We start from the raw sequence: 15,945 nt of genomic DNA, 5'->3' as shown, positions 1-15,945 counted from the left end.
ATACCCTCCTGCACTCTCCATTGAACCAGGGTTGATCCCCTGGCTCGATGGTAATGGTTGAGTGGGGATATGGCGGGCCATGAGGTTACAGATTGTTCTGGAGTACAGGTCTGCTGCTGTTAATGGCCCACAGCGCCTCATGGATGCCCAGTCATGAGTTGCTCGGTGTGTTTGAAGCCTGTCCCATTTATCACGGTGATAGTGCCACACAACACAATGGAGGGTATTCTCAATGTGCAAAGTTAAAAATCACAACACCAGGTTATAGTCCAACAAGTTTAATTGGAAGCACTAGCTTTCGGAGCAACGCTCCTTCATCAGATGGTAGTGGAGGGCTCAATCCTAACACACAGAATTTATAGCAAAACTTTACAGTGTGATGTAACTGAAATTATACATTGAAAAATACCTGGATTGTCTGTTGCGTCTTTCATCTGTTTGAATACCATGATAGTTTCACTTCTTTCATGTGTAAATCACAAAACTTTTTTTTTTAAAATGTTGCATTCTCGGGTTAGCTGTAACAATGGGTGATAGCTAGACAATATGTTGAAGGTGTTAGCCCCTGTGTTCTCTGTCTATGCCATGATGTTTAGATTGATTCTAATCTAAAAAGTGAGATCGCAGAGTTTTACATAAATTCATGCGGTTTTTGAGCAAAGTACAATGTAACTTTGCAAGTGCAAATTCACCCCACAAAATATATGTGTGCATGTGGGTCTTTGTCTGTCTGTGTGTGTGTCTATCTGGGGTGGGGGTTATGAGTGTGAGAAAATGTGTGTGTGTGTGTGTGTGTGTGTGTGTGTGTGTGTGTGTGTGTGTGTGTATGTTTGTGTGTGTGTAGTGAGCGTAGAGTGTCTTAAGTCTGTGAGGGGGTACATGTGTGAGTGTGTGTGTCTGTAAGAGTGTATGTGGGTGTCTGTGTGCACATCAGTGTATATGTGTGTATAGGAGTGTGTGTGTGTGTGTATAGGTGTGTGTGTGTGTGTATAGGAGTGTCTGTGTGTGTGTGTGTGTATATAGTGCAATGGTGGTCACCTGTAATGTGACATGAACCCAAGGTCCCGGTTGAGGCCCTCCCTATGGGTACTGAACTTAGCTATCAGCCTCTGCTTGGCCACTTTTCTCTGATGCCTGTCCCGAAGTCCGCCTTGGAGGATGGTCACCCGAAGATCCGAGGTTGAATGTCCTGGATCACTGAAGTGTTCCCCAACTGGGAGGGAACCCTCCTGTCTGTTGATTGTCATTGTCAATGTGAACAGAGTTGTCAGGTATGTTTTTCCCTCCGACCGATTTCTTCACCACCTGCCGCAGACCCAGTCTAGCAGTGATGTCCGTTAGGACCCGACTAGCTCGATCAGTAATGCTGTCGTCGATCCACTCTTGGTGGTGGGACATTGCAATTCCCCCCCCCCACCAAGAGGACATTTTGCATCCTTAACACCCTTAGTGCTTCCTAGTCATCAGCTAAAGGAGGACAAGGTAATCCAGCAGGAGGTTTCCTGCCCATGTTTGACTTGAAGTTATGAGACCTCAAGGAATTTGGAGTCAGTGTTGAGGACTCCAGGGCAACTTCCTGCTGACTGTATCCCACTGTGCTGCTGCCACCTCTGTTGGGTCTGTCCTGCCAGTGGGTCAGTGGGTCAGGACACATCCAGGGTGATCTAGGGTAATAGTAGAGACTGAAAGGTGACAAAATGGGGAAACACCAATCAGAGACGGGGAGAGACTTACCAGGTTTGGAGCTGGACGAGTTGTAAACTTGTTGTGAATTACTCCAGGTGTTGGCTGTAATTTGGCTTCAAACATTTTTATTTCTTATTTGAATGCATTATCAAGGAAAGCAAACATCTGTGGTGTGTGTATCAGTAAGGTGACATAACTCTCATTCCCACCAGCACACAAGGACATCAGAATTAGAACATTCCCTTTCAAATGTTAACTAGGATGATTCCAGGGCTGAAAGGCTTAAATTAAAACTAACTTTGCTGATAGTTTTCTCATGTACCTGCTGGGATATGCAATCACTCAAAGTAGGGACATTACCACCACACCAGAGAACACTCAGGCAAGGCTTGTATTCACTCCAATACAGATTTTCAGCTGTGAGGTTTGATAGCAATTCTTTCCTCAAATGATGGGGGGGGGTGCGAGGCTAGGAGCGCAAGGGATGCACGCAGGGGTCACAGTCAAGGTGCAACTTGGCCCCTCCCTAACTGCCCTTAAACTGAATGGCTTGCTCAGCCTTTTCAGGGGGCAGTTAAGAGCCAGCCAAGTTGCTGTGGGTCTGGAGTCACATGTAGGCCAGAGCAGGTAAGTATAGAATATTTCCTTTTTTCAAGGACATTAGTGAATCGGATGGGTTTTTAACAACTGTCATCATTACAGAGACCAGTTTTAAGTTTGAACTTCAAGTAGCCACTGTGTGGGATTTGTACATGTGGTGGCAGCCTGGGGTTTTAGATTGCTAGCACAGCCCCATCACCATTTCACCACTGCCTTCCCAACTTTCAAAACCATACAATCAGAGCAGGCTAGTCAAAGGTGACATGAGGAGACACATTTAGGGCAGGTGTAGATGGATTCTTCATAATCCGGAGGGTGGGGGAACGCTGCTGAAAGGTTATCAGGGGAAGATGGAAATGTGCATTAATTAGCTCATGACCTTTTTGAATGGAGGAGCAAGCTTGAGGGGCTGAATGGCCTTTTCCCATTTGTATGTTTCGGGGAATTAGCAAAGGTTGGTACAGTGGAATAGGAGGCAGGTGGGAAAATGAGGATTGTGAGGTTAGTGATAAAAGCACCAGATCCCCATGTTATGCGAGGTTAGGAGATGAGCAGTTATGTATGAGCTGAGGTGATGAAATCAGAGCCACAAGGGCAAATTAAGTAGAATGTTGAAAGCTTCAAGGGCAGGCTCCTGGGCTCTGGGAATAAACAGAGAGTAGGACAGAAACCTTGCTAAAAGTATCACCCTGGGAATGAGGAAGAAAGTAGTAAGGGAGTGGAAGAGAGGTGAGGGGTGTCTGAATCAGAGTAAGAGAGCATCGGCTGAGGTTAGACAAGGAATCTGGAAGCAATGATCTGGGTGGGAAGTAAATTCTGGAATCCAATTCACTACCAAAAAGAAAAAAACATAAATTGCAGGAAGAACTCAACAGGTCTTATTCAGTTTTGAAGAAGATTGCTGGACCCAAAACGTTAACTCAGCGTTCTCTCAACAGATGCTGCCAGACCTGCTGAGTCTCTCCAGTAATTTCTGTTTTGGTTTCAAATTTCCATCATCTGCAATTCTTTGGGTTTTTTCCCCCCCACTATCAAAAAGATCAACAGTATGGACCTAAATCAAAAACACTGATTAACAAAAGCACAGTTTTGTTACACCAGCTTTTATTTTTGTTGAACACATTCATTCAAGCAGCAAGAATTCAACAACTGACTGCAGATATTGACACTTTCCCAGAGTACAGAACATCCACAGCATCCCAAACATGATGGCATTTAAAAACAGAATGAGGACTTCCTTGTTAGTGCTGGGGCTACCATCTCTCAGATTCACAATGTTTCCCAGTGACCCACAAACACTTCATCAGAACTCAGACTGCAACACTCCACATCCAGAAACAATGCTTTTTACCCTCATCCTGGCTCTTCCTCAACTCATGGGCCTGAACATTTCTGAACCAGATGATTGCAGGATACCAGAAGTAGAAGTTAAATACTCAGAGAAATTCTCAGGATAAGACAGCTCTCCATTTCTCCCTGTACAAGTAGTAACAAGGACAGTGCCTGAACTATGAACAAAGGCTGAACATGCTGGAGGGCTGTTTCCAACACTGAGAAAACGGAGGGGGGATCTGATTGGTAACTTCAGGATTCTGGAAGAGTCTCAGCTGATGCCGAGTCAATAATTCTGTTAATGGGAGACACTAGAAGCCGGGGCCATTACACATTTTAGTAAATCCAAGTCAGGAAAAACCTCTTTACTCAGTGGGGAGACAGGAAGTCACTGCCAGGGTAAGTGGTAGATGGAAACAATGTCAATACATTTAACAGAACACTGGACCAATGTGGAGAAACAGCAGAGAAGGATCTGCTGATGATCTGAATGAGATAAAGAGGACATGTCAGGAGTTGCTGTGGTGTGGAAACTTCCAATGAGGCTAGGCACAGTATGGCAGGTAGAGTTTACAGCCCACAGTTACAGCATGATGAGATTTCAATACTGCTATTGGGTGCTGGAGCACGGGGACGTCTATCCTTCACTCTGGATCAACAGGACAGAGGAAGGAGAAAGCCACTAATCGGTCTCTGGTTTTGCTTAAAAAAAAGACTGTTAGAGGTTTTCTTCTTACACACATCAGGACAAATTGTAAGAAATAACAGATGTGCCACACTATTGATCAGTATTTGCCAGAGGATTCAGGACAGACTGATAACCAAGTCTGGATTGTTGGTTGGGCTCAGTGTGGTGTATTGTGGGCACTGGAAGCTCCATGTATTAATAGTCAAAGCCATTTGTAGACAGGAAGAACACACACTGCACCTGTTTCACCTCAACAGAATAGGTGACAGCCATTCACTGACTCATTTCTCAGGGAGATGTTTTGACTAATCAGAGTCAACTTGTCTGGTTTAAAATTTAAACAAAGCCTAGCAGTTAACTGTCAACCATTAATTCTCAAGGCAATGCCGCTACCATGTAGAGTTCATTTGCTGACCAATCAGCACTCTCCTTTCCCACAGAATAAATGCTGTTTTCCCTTTATGTTGGCATTCTTGTGAAGTGTCCTGATGAGTGAAAGACAAAAAAAAGCTTCAACAAAATGTGTCTTTTTTCCAGCAACTTTCAAATCCTGTACAATCTAACGACTAATTCTATTAACAATTTTTCCACCTCAAGATGTGAGATCCCCTGACACAGCCTCCTTGGCTCAAGGATTGGAGAGAAAACACCCCATACAGCCTCTGTCCCACACACTAATTAGCGGGGATTTAATCTAATTTAATAACCCTCTGAGGTGGTGATATTGTGGGTGGGGGGGGGGGGGGGGGGGGGGGGGGGGGGAAGTGCCTGAAATATGAGGCACAGGTACCAGGATTGGAGAGCCCAGGCTCTATTGCTGCACATTCTGATTGGAGCAATGACAACTTAGCTCCCTTAACTGTGAAAGAAACTTCCACAGGCAACTGGATTTGCCACTGGGTTACTGATCTGACAGCAACTGAAAACCGTTTCTCATTCCTGCTCACCTTACCACAGGGGAAACGGGTTGTGGTTCAGATCGGTTCAAACCTCAACATCACTGCAGCATTCTGGGTTTCTGACACACACCGTGCTTCAAAGCAGGAAGAATAAATGAGGGCTGAGTCCACGTGTGCTTGCGATATCTTGATGTCGTGGACTATTCACCAATTATAGCAGAAGAGTTTCTAAAAAGTGATCATGACTGATCTGAAGATTAAAACCAAGTCACTGAACAAAAGAAATAACAGAGATGGAAATGTGTTGCTGGAAAAGCGCAGCAGGTCAGGCAGCATCTAGGGAACAGGAGAATCGACGTTTCGGGCATTAGCCCTTCTTCAGCCCTTCTTCAACGAGTTTACGAAACAGAAATCGGAGCAGACTCTCTGGCCTATCTAGCACTGCACCACTGAACATGATCCTGGCTGATGCTGGGCTTCAACTCCACTTTCCTGGCCACTCAAATAACAGACCGAGTTACTGAGAGGCCTCATTTCCCCATGAATTCTCAATAAGTGAATGACAGGAGCATCAATGCTGTCTTTTGAGTCATTGCGTTTTATATATAAAAGGATACATTATAAAGGATACACTGAATTATCACTGCCCCAAACTGATGACTGGGCTTTTACTGTGAACAGTGTCAACTGTAACCAAGAGAAAAACATAAACCATCAACGAGCCTTAAACGCTCGCTCCACGGGACATGCCAGCAACATTACTGAGCATTAATGAGCAGAGCCAAAGACTCACCATACAACCCTCTGATCTTCACTTCCCTTGGCCTCTCCTGCCGTCTGCTGGATCTTGTTTCGGCCGTGCAGAGCGGGCAAATTGCTGTGAAGGCATTAAGGTGCAATGTCCGGTACAGTTGATGTAACATCAATGACAACGAGTTTACGAAACAGAAATCGGAGCAGACTCTCTGGCCTATCTAGCACTGCACCACTGAACATGATCCTGGCTGATGCTGGGCTTCAACTCCACTTTCCTGGCCACTCAAATCCCTCAATTCCCAGGGATCAAGGATCAGCATATCCTCCCCGAACAGGAGTATTTCTCATCTCAATACTGAATGATCAACCCTTTATTCCAAGACTATAATCTCATGTTCCCAATTCCCCAGTGTTTACTTGTTAAACTCCTTCAGAGTCCTGTTTCAACTCATTTTTCTAAACTCCAGACAATAGGGATTCAATTCACTCAGTCTCTCACCACAGGATAACCTCCTCAATCCAGAAACGAATGCAGCAAACTTTCGGTTTATCAACTGTCCTTCCATAAATACAAAGACTAAAAACTGCAGACATTAAACAGGTTGCCTCGCTAAAGATCTGTACAACTGTAGCAAGACTTTATTTCTGTACTTCAATAGCCTGGTAATGTTTGTACAGGATGTTGGTGAGGCCACTTTTGGAATACTGGGTACAATTCTGGTCATCATGAGGGGCAGAGATAAGGTGAATAGCAAAGGTCTGTTCTCCAGGGTACGGGAGTCTGAAACTAAAAGGCATAAATTTAAGGTGAGATTTAAAAGGGACCTGAGAGGATAACTTTTTCACACAGAGAGTGATTCGCATGTGGAATAAACTGGTCAGAGGAAGTGGTAGATGCAGATACAGTTATAACAATAAAAAGACATATGGACATGAATAGGAAAGAGCTTCAAGGGATACGGGCCAAACACAGGTTAGTGGGACTGGTTTCATTTGGGAAACTTGGCTGGCGTAGATAAGTTGGGCCGAAGGGTCTGTTTCTGTGCTGTATGACTCTATAATGAAGTCCAAAGTGCCATTTGCTGGTCTAATTGTCTGTTTGATCTGCAGGCCAACTTTATGTTCCTTATATGAGCACTATATGGCTCTCTACACATTTAAACGTGTGCAACTCATTGGAGTTAAAGTATTCTGCTCTTCTGTCCTTACTACCTTTAAAGGGTCGGTATTATACAGAACCTGACACAAATGTTAAAGCACTAAGATACAGGAATGAAAAGAGCACAGATGTCTCAGAGCAGATGGAAAATAGGAAGGCAAGAGGTTCTGAAATGATCGAAAAACAGTGAACAGAAGTTTTTATGAAATATGTTGAAAAACTTCATAATAAGAAGCAAATTTAGACAATAAAGATATTTGCAATTCACACTGTCCTGCTCAAAGTTTAGACTGGACAGGAGTCAAGAACTAGTTATTCTTTAGAAAGATTATTTCTGACCACAAGCTAAGTATCCCGAAAGATTTTGTTCCCAGCCGATGTCAGGTAGACATTGCAAAATATTAGAGCTGAAAAATGTGTTGCTGGAAAAGCGCAGCAGGTCAGGCAGCATCCAAGGAGCAGGAGAATCGACGTTTCGGACATAAGCCCTGTTCCTTGGATGCTGCCTGACCTGCTGTACTTTTCCAGTAACACATTTTTCAGCTCTGATCTCCAGCAACTGCAGTCCTCACTTTCTCCTAGCTGATTGCAAAATATTACCCAACAAATTAGCTATTAAACTTTCACTGACTGAACAAACCAAAGCTTGAAGGCAAAGATGCAATTCTGCAGATGAAATAGTCGAGAGCGTGATGCTGGAAAAGCAAAGCAGGTTCAGGCAGCATCCGAGAAACAGGAGGAATGCCCTGAAGGGCTTTTGCCTGAAACGTCAATTCTCCTGCTCCTTGGATGTTGCCTGACCTGCTGTGCTTTTCCAGCAACACACTCTTGACTCTAATCTCCAGCATCTGCAGTCCTCACTTTCTCTAGTTATCATTTAACAGGGTTATAAAATTCTGCAGAAATAGGTCTAACACTAACATAAGGTTAGTATTGGATCAAACATGGAATCCAAGTTAAACAGAACATTTTTTTTTGAGTGCGAGCAGCAGCTGAGCTTAAACGAACCCGGAAGGCTACAACTAAGGTGAGACAGTTTGTTTTAAAATTACTCACCGGTAGCGGGCAGCGGTGTTTTTTTTTCTCTTCACAGAAAGAGCGGGAGCAGCAGGGGGAAGTGACGAAGACCAGAGGGGCAGCCAGGAAGGAAAGCAGTGAGTATATAAATCAGGCAGGCGGCTAAACCCGAGACTCTACAACTGTAGTGTCTCCCACCCACCCTCCTCCTCTAACCCCCTTACTAAGTACTGTTTATCCATTAATTGGTTTTTAGAAAAAGACTATAGCAGAGAGGTATCAGAAAGTATTTTAACTCAAACTTGTACAAAGTAATAAAGTAATTAACTAAGCAGAGAAGGCTGGGCAGGTGGTGTGCTGTAGCTGTATGATGTGGGAGTTGGCTGATCCCATTGTGAATGGCAGTGACCACATCTGCAGCAAGTGTTGGTTGCTGGAAGAACTCCAGCTCAGAGTTGATGATCTGGAATCTGAGCTTCAAACACTGCGGCACATCTGGGAGGGGGAGAGTTACCTGGACGCTTTGTTTCAGGAGGCAGTCACACCTGGGAGATTATGTAATTCACATCCAGTTAGTGATCAGGGACATCAGAATGTGACTGTAAGTGAGGCAGGTAGGGGGAGCCTGAGTTCAGGAGTGCAGGAGCCTCAGCCTTTGACCGTGTCCAACAAGTATGAGATTCTTGCTCCCTGTACGGACGAGGAAAAGGGCTCTGGACAGGATGAGCCAGCTGACCACGACACCATGGTGCAGAAGGCCATTCAAGAGGGGGGAGCAAAAAGACAAGTAGTTGTTATAGGGGATTCTATAATTAGGGGGACAGATAGTATCTTTTGTGAGCTGGATCGGGAGTCTCGCATGGTGTGTTGCCTGCCCGGTGCCAGGGTTCGGGACATCTCTGACCGGCTTGAAAGGATATTGGCGCGGGAGGGGGAGGATCCAGTTGTTGTGGTCCACGTTGGGACTAACAACATTGGCAAAGCTAGGGTGGAGGACCTGTTTGGGGATTATCGAGCACTAGGAAAGAAATTGAAGTACAGGTCCTCAAGGGTCATAATCTCCGGATTACTGCCAGAGTCACGTGCCAATTGGCATAGGGATAAGAAAATTAGGAAAGTAAACACGTGGCTAAGGGATTGGTGTGGGAAAGAGGGATTCCACTTCATGGGGCATTGGCATCAGTTTTGGAACCGCGGGGATCTGTACCGTTGGGACGGTCTCCACCTGAACCCATCAGGTACCAATGTTCTAGCGAAGAGGATAAATAGGGTGGTCAGTAGGACTTTAAACTTCTGAGTTGGGGGGAAGGGAAAGTGAAAGCGACAGGGAGTATGGAGTTAAATGGAAAGATAAGCGGCAGGATAGCATATGTGCAGGCAGATTTAAACTTGAGACAGACTGGGAATGCAGCAAAAAGGAAGGATAACTTAGGACATCTTATGACTTCAATATCTCTAATGATAAGAAAGTTAGCATTAAGGCACTTTACCTGAATGCTGTAGCATTCGTAACAAAGCAGACGAACTAATGGCACAGATCATCGTGAATGATTATGATGTGGTTGGCATCACAGAAACATGGTTACAGGGGGGTCAGGACTGGCAGTTAAACATCCAAGGGTTTTCAACTTATCGAAAAGACAGGGAGGTGGGCAGAGGGGGCGGGGTTGCCTTGTTAGTTAAGAACAAAATTAAATCTATGGCACTGAATGACATAGGGTCGGATGATGTGGAGTCTGTGTGGGTGGAATTGAGGAACCACAAAGGCAAAAAAACCATAATGGGAGTTATGTACAGACCTCCTAACAGTGGTCAGGACCAGAGGCGCAACATGTACCGGGAAATAGAGAAGGCATGTCAGAAAGGCAAGGTCACGGTGATCATGGGAGACTTCAATATGCAGGTGGACTGGGTAAATAATGTTGCCAGTGGATCCAAAGAAAGGGAATTCATGGAATGCTTCCAGGATGGCTTTTTGGAACAGCTTGTCATGGAGCCCACAAGGTAGCAGGCTATTCTGGACCTAGTGCTATGTAATGAACCAGACTTTATAAAAAATCTTAAAGTAAGGGAACACTTTGGAAGCAGCGACCATAATATGGTAGAGTTCAGTCTGCAGTTTGAAAGAGAGAAGGCAAAATCGGATGTAATGGTGTTACAGTTAAATAAAGGTAATTATGAGGGCATGAGAGAGGAACTGACGAAAATAGACTGGAAGCAGAGCCTAGCAGGGAAGACAGTAGAGCAAAAATGGCAGGAGTTTGTGGGTAAAGTTGAGGACACTGTACAGAGGTTCATCCCCAAGAAGAGAAAGATTATCTGGGGAGGGATTAGACAGCCATGGCTGACAAAGGAAGTCAGGAAATCTATGAAAGAAAAAGAGAGATCCTATAAAGTGGCCAAGAGCACTGGGAAATCAGAAGATTGGGAAGGCTACAAAAACAAACAGAGGATAACAAAGAGAGAAATAAGGAAGGAGAGGATCAAATATGAAGGTAGGCTAGCCAGTAATATTAGAAATGATAGTAAAAGTTTCTTTCAATACATAAGAAACAAACGACAGGCAAGAGTAGACATTGGGCCACTTCAAACTGATGCTGGAAGCCTAGTGAAGGGAGATAAGGAAATAGCTGGAGAACTTAATAAGTACTTTGCATCAGTCTTCACAGTGGAAGACATGAGTAATATCCCAACAATTAAAGGGAGTTAGGGGGCTGAGTTGAGTATGGTTGCCATTACAAAAGAGAAAGTGCTAGAAAAGCTAAAAGGTCTTAAAATTGATAAATCTCCTGGCCCTGATGGGCTACATCCTAGAGTTCTGAGGGAGGTGGCTGAGGAAATAGTGGAGGCGTTGGTTGAGATCTTTCACAAAAGTCACTGGAGTCAGGGAAAGTCCTGGATGATTGAAAGATTGCTGTTGTAACCCCCTTGTTCAAGAAAAGATCAAGACAAAAGATGGAAAATTATAGGCCAATTAGCCTAACCTCGGTTGTTGGTAAAATTCTAGAATCCATCATTAAGGATGAGGTTTCTAAATTCTTGGAAGAGCAGGGTCGGATTAGAACAAGTCAACATGGATTTAGTAAGGGGAGGTCGTGCCTGACAAACCTGTTGGAGTTCTTTGAAGAAGTGACAAATGGGTTAGACCGGGGAAACCCAGTGGATGTGGTCTACCTAGACTTCCTTTGATAAGGTGCCACACGGGAGGCTGCTGAGCAAGGTGAGGGCCCATGGTGTTCGAGGTGAGCTACTGGCATGGATTGAGGATTGGCTGTCTAACAGAAGGCAGAGAGTTGGGATAAAAGGTTCTTTTTCGGAATGGCAGCCAGTGACAAGCGGTGTCCCGCAGCTGTTCACATTATATATTAATGATCTGGATGAAGGGACTGGGGGCATTCTAGTGAAGTTTGCTGATGATACAAAGTTAGGTGGACAGGCAGGTAGTACTGAGGAAGTGGGAAGGCTGCAGAAGGAACTAGACAGTTTGGAGGAGTGGTCCAGGAAATGGCTGATGGAATTCAATGTGAGCAAATGCAAGGACTTGCACTTTGGAAAAAAGAATAAAAGCATGGACTACTTTCTAAACAGTGAGAAAATTCGTAAAGCCAAAGTACAGAGCGATCTGGGAGTGCTAGTCGAGGATTCTCTAAAGGTAAACATACAGGTTGAGTCCGTGATTAAGAAAGCGAATGCAATGTTGTCAATTATCTCAAGAGGGTTGGAATATAAAAGCACTGTTGTGCTACTGAGACTTTATAAAGCTCTAGTTAGGCCCCATTTGGAGTACTGTGTCCAGTTTTGGTCCCCACACCTCAGGAAGGACATACTGGCACTGGAGCGTGTCCAGCGGAGATTCACACGGATGATCCCTGGAATGGTAGGTCTAACATATGAGGAACGGCTGAGGATCCTGGGATTGTATTCATTGGAGTTTAGAAGATTAAGGGGAGATCTAATAGAAACTTACAAGATAATACATGGCTTGGAAGAGGGTGGACGCTAGGAAATTGTTTCCGTTAGGTGAGGAGACTAGGACCCGTGGACACAGCCTTAGAATTAGAGGGGATAAATTCAGAACAGAAATGCGGAGACATTTCTTCAGCCAGAGAGTGGTGGGCCTGTGGAATTCATTGCTGCAGAGTGCAGTGGAGGCTGGGACACTAAATGTCTTCAAGGCAGAAATTTATAAATTCTTGATGTCACAAGGAATTAAGGGCTACGGGGAGAATGCTGGTAAGTGGAGTTGAAATGCTCATCAGCCATGATTGAATGGCGGAATGGACTCGATGGGCCGAATGGCCTTACTTCCGCTCCTATGTCTTATGGTCTAACTGCAGAGCTACAGCCAGTCTGTAAACAGCTCCCGTCACTTGGGATTTTAATACCCTGACTCATTCCTACATTGTTCCAATAAAGTTCAACACTAACAAGAGGAAAATGCACTTCACAGTCTTCCATAGCCAACAATTTCAGATCGCAGTCTCTGTCCTCACTTATTCAGCCAGCAATTGCTGCCACTGACACCTCCTCTAGACCCAGCTTTTAATACCTTACATCTTTCATTCATTCCCAACCCGTTGTGCCTTATGCCTTATAACATCCTTTGTATAAATTCATCTCTTTTGCCCTCTACCCCACCATTTCCTCTTCGTACGCACAACCCTTTTCCTGAGTTTGCTAAAACCTGTTCTGTCTCTAACTTCTCTCTTTTTTGATCAAATGTCCTTGACCTGACTCACTAACTGCTTTTCTCTCTACAATTGCTTCCAAGAACTGCCAGTGTTTGGGTTAATTTCTAACTTCCAGCACCACAAAGCTCTGATTATGCAAAAGAAAAATACTTGCTCTGCTTGGTAGCATCATATCGAGTGGAGGAAAATATTAACTGGAAGGAATTAAAACTATCTGAGCTAATTAACCAGGCAGACTCCTGACAATGTGTTACCTGGCAAAGCTGGAGAGTTCATCCTGTTCTCGCCCAGGCAGAGAAGGTTATGATGGGTTTTAATAGATGTGTTCATCTTCTATGATATGGGTTGTCCCCAAGACACAACTACAAACTTCCCCAAGTTCCCAAGTCTCCATGTCTTTCTCCATGGTAAACACAGGGAGAAATGTTCACTGAGGACCTCGCCCTAGCTCCACTTTGGTCCTTGAAGGGTTCTATTCTCTCTCTAGTTATTCTTTTTCCTTCAATATACTTAAAGAATCTCTTTGGATTCACCTTAATCTTCTCAGCCAAGACTATCTCGTGCCCCCTTAATTTTTCTTTGAGCTATAATGAAGGGTTAAGCAATAATGTGACCCTAGACTGTAGCCGAGCTGAAGCCAAAGGCTGTGTATGAATGGAGTTTATTTAGGAGCCAATACTCTGAAAGCTTGTGATTTTAGCTCAACCTGTTGGCCTATAACCTGGTGCTGTGTGACTCGACTTTCTCCAGTAACAACCACATTAAGCTTGAAGAAAGCTGTTTGGTTTTTCCTGCAGCTGTTACTGTATGCTCTGGCTCTTAACCAGTAAACTCGAGTCTTTACAAATGTAAACCAATCCTGCAAACAAGTGAGCGTTGTTGGAAAAGGATCACAGAGCAGCAAGTCCTAACACAACAGGACCATTTCAGTGAAAGCTTCAGACTGACAGCATTGAATTGCGTTCCCAGTCTTACACCCTTCCCAAACACTCACGACTTTTTCCAGGCAGTGTCAGCCTGAGGGGGAGTGGGGTTAGAACTTTCACTAATTCCAGTCTATGGTTCATAATTGTAATTTGAATCTATTTATCTGTAATAAATGGTAATTCTGGTTAAATCCATTGCTTTCTGTCAACCTGGATCAGAAAGGCAAGTCAATTGAGGATTTCTTCAATCTTATTAAAATCTTTAATTTTTGTAATGACTCCAGGAAAAGCAGAGCTTGAAATTCAGCACGATACCCCAGTGATTCCTGACAGTGCTGAATCAGAAGGGAATTAGGTAACTGGTTGAAGGGGATGACATTCAGGCCCACTGGGAGAGAGCTGGGGAGTCAGCGAGTTCTTTCAAAGAGCCAAATGGCATGGTCCTGCAGAGTGTAATTCCAATACTTGTGATTCTTTCCCTCTCTAATCCCCTTTTGAAAATTGTTATCGAATCTATTTCGACTGCTATATTAGGACAGCATGTTCCAGATCCCAACAAGTCCCTGTGCTATGTTAGTCCTCCTTCAGAAATCCCCCATCTCCCAACTCTCTTTAATCTGCATTCCACTGGTGACCAACCCCCCTGTTAAAGTTTCGTTCTAAACACTCTCCCCTCACTACGGATATAGATCTGGCCACTCTGTGGGTGGTGTGTTGTTATTTTTACTTCACTCTGGCAGGAATCACTGAGAAGGAGTCCCTTGCAATTCCTGCTGTTCTATGAAAGGATACAACCACCATCGGTTTTTCTTTGAGCTCAAACCCATTGACTTCCTTGAGGGCCTTGGCTGCAGCCTTCTCATTGGGAAGCCCAATGAAGGCCTGGCCCTTCATCCTCCCTTCTTTCATCAGTCGGATGTCAAACCTGCAAAGGCACAACAACTTTGTTTTATTAAACGATAATGCATCATTCAAAATCAAAACCACCGGAACAGATATTGGTTCATTCATGTGACAGCTAGCTGTTCACAACACCCTGTTCCACAGAGCTGGGCTACATGCTCACTGGCCTACACTGGCAGCTGGTCCAGAGAGAGTTAGAATTTTCATTTCTGCATTCAAATCCGTCTGTGGATTTAAGTCCTCACCATTTCGGTAACCTCCACCAAGTTTAAAGTGTTCTGTAGCTTTACTTCTTCCTCCAGTCACAAATCCCTCCTTACCTCTGTAACGCTGTCCTGCTCCACATCTTTCAACATATCGAGACTTTTCCAATTCTGGCCACTGTCCACCCTGGTTTTAGTCACTCTATCACTGACCTTTCCTCCAGCTGACAGAGGACCAAACCTCTAGAATCCCCTCCCCACGTCTCCTCATCTTTCCATCTCACATCCCTTCCTCAAGACACTGTTAAAAATCTACCACTTTATCCAAGCTTTTGGTCAGCTATCCTAACATTTTCTTACATGGCTCTCTTTGTTTGTGAAGCACGTTGGGACGCTTCTTTAAAAGGTGAAAATAAAGTTATAAGCAGGAGAATAATTTAATTGTTGGATAGAATTTCTACAATATTTAAGTTTTGGCAGGACAAAATTTGAGTATTGTGGAAAAAAAATGAAGTGTGATGGAATCCTTGCCACTTGCCTGGATGGGGCAGCCCCAACAACACTACAGACGCTTAACACCATCCAGGGACCAAGCAGCCTGTGGCTGACACCACCACCAACACTTAGGAGCAGTAGTGTCTATCTACAAGCTGCACTGCAGAAATTCATTAAATATCCTGAGACAGCATCTTCTAAACTGATAAGCACTTCCATCTAGAAGGACAGGGGCACCAGATACATGGGAACACCACCCCCTGCAAGTTCCCCTCCAAGCCACTCCCCATTCTGACTTAGAAATGTTTCACCGCTCCTTCAGTGTCACTGGGTCAAAATCCTGGAATTCCCTCCCTAAGGGCATTATGGGTTTACCTACAGCACATAGACTGCTGCGGTTCAAGAAAGCAACTCACCCCCACCTTCTCAAGGGCAGCTAGGATTGGCAATAAATGCTGGGCCAGCCAACAACACCTACATCCCAAAGATGAGTTTTATAAAATGCATTTTGCCTTGCACTCATCAGGACATTTTGCAAGAATTCAATCTCAAGGGGAAAACCAATTTATAGTGCATGAGGTGAGTGATAG

At 44.3% G+C, this 15,945-nt stretch overlaps 1 protein-coding gene and 1 long non-coding RNA gene across 6 annotated transcripts in view; one reads left to right on the top strand and one right to left on the bottom strand.

Annotated features, from left to right (window-relative positions):
- Window positions 1-268: 268 nt before the first annotated feature.
- The window catches only part of rnpc3 (RNA-binding region (RNP1, RRM) containing 3), a 53,964-nt gene continuing 38,287 nt past the window's right edge, over window positions 269-15,945 (bottom strand). For 2 of the 5 annotated variants that reach the window (XM_087990342.1, XM_087990340.1), the window contains exons 14-16: window positions 14,547-14,679; window positions 5,999-6,082; window positions 3,369-5,892 (exon numbers count right to left, since the gene is read on the bottom strand). In XM_087990342.1, the coding sequence (XP_087846468.1) occupies window positions 6,017-6,082; window positions 14,547-14,679 (199 nt within the window). In that variant the 3' untranslated portion in view covers window positions 3,369-5,892; window positions 5,999-6,016. Of the gene's footprint in view, window positions 1,818-3,368; window positions 5,893-5,998; window positions 6,083-14,546; window positions 14,680-15,945 lie in introns of those variants that run through there. The other 3 variants (XR_015758096.1, XR_015758097.1, XM_087990341.1) reach the window with 3 other exon arrangements.
- Window positions 13,047-15,945, top strand: part of LOC148149075 (uncharacterized) — a 31,797-nt gene continuing 28,898 nt past the window's right edge. Inside the window, exon 1 of the long non-coding RNA XR_015758098.1 lies at window positions 13,047-13,128. This is a non-coding gene — a long non-coding RNA (uncharacterized LOC148149075). The remainder of the gene's footprint in view (window positions 13,129-15,945) is intronic.

This window comes from Chiloscyllium plagiosum, unplaced genomic scaffold (genome assembly GCF_037043375.1).
Source record: "Chiloscyllium plagiosum isolate Xiang-an unplaced genomic scaffold, Cpla_swu_hap1 HiC_scaffold_9, whole genome shotgun sequence".
NCBI lineage: Eukaryota > Metazoa > Chordata > Chondrichthyes > Orectolobiformes > Hemiscylliidae > Chiloscyllium > Chiloscyllium plagiosum.
The sequence above is the reverse complement of the archived record's forward strand: the minus strand, read 5'-3'. Positions and strand labels throughout refer to the sequence as shown.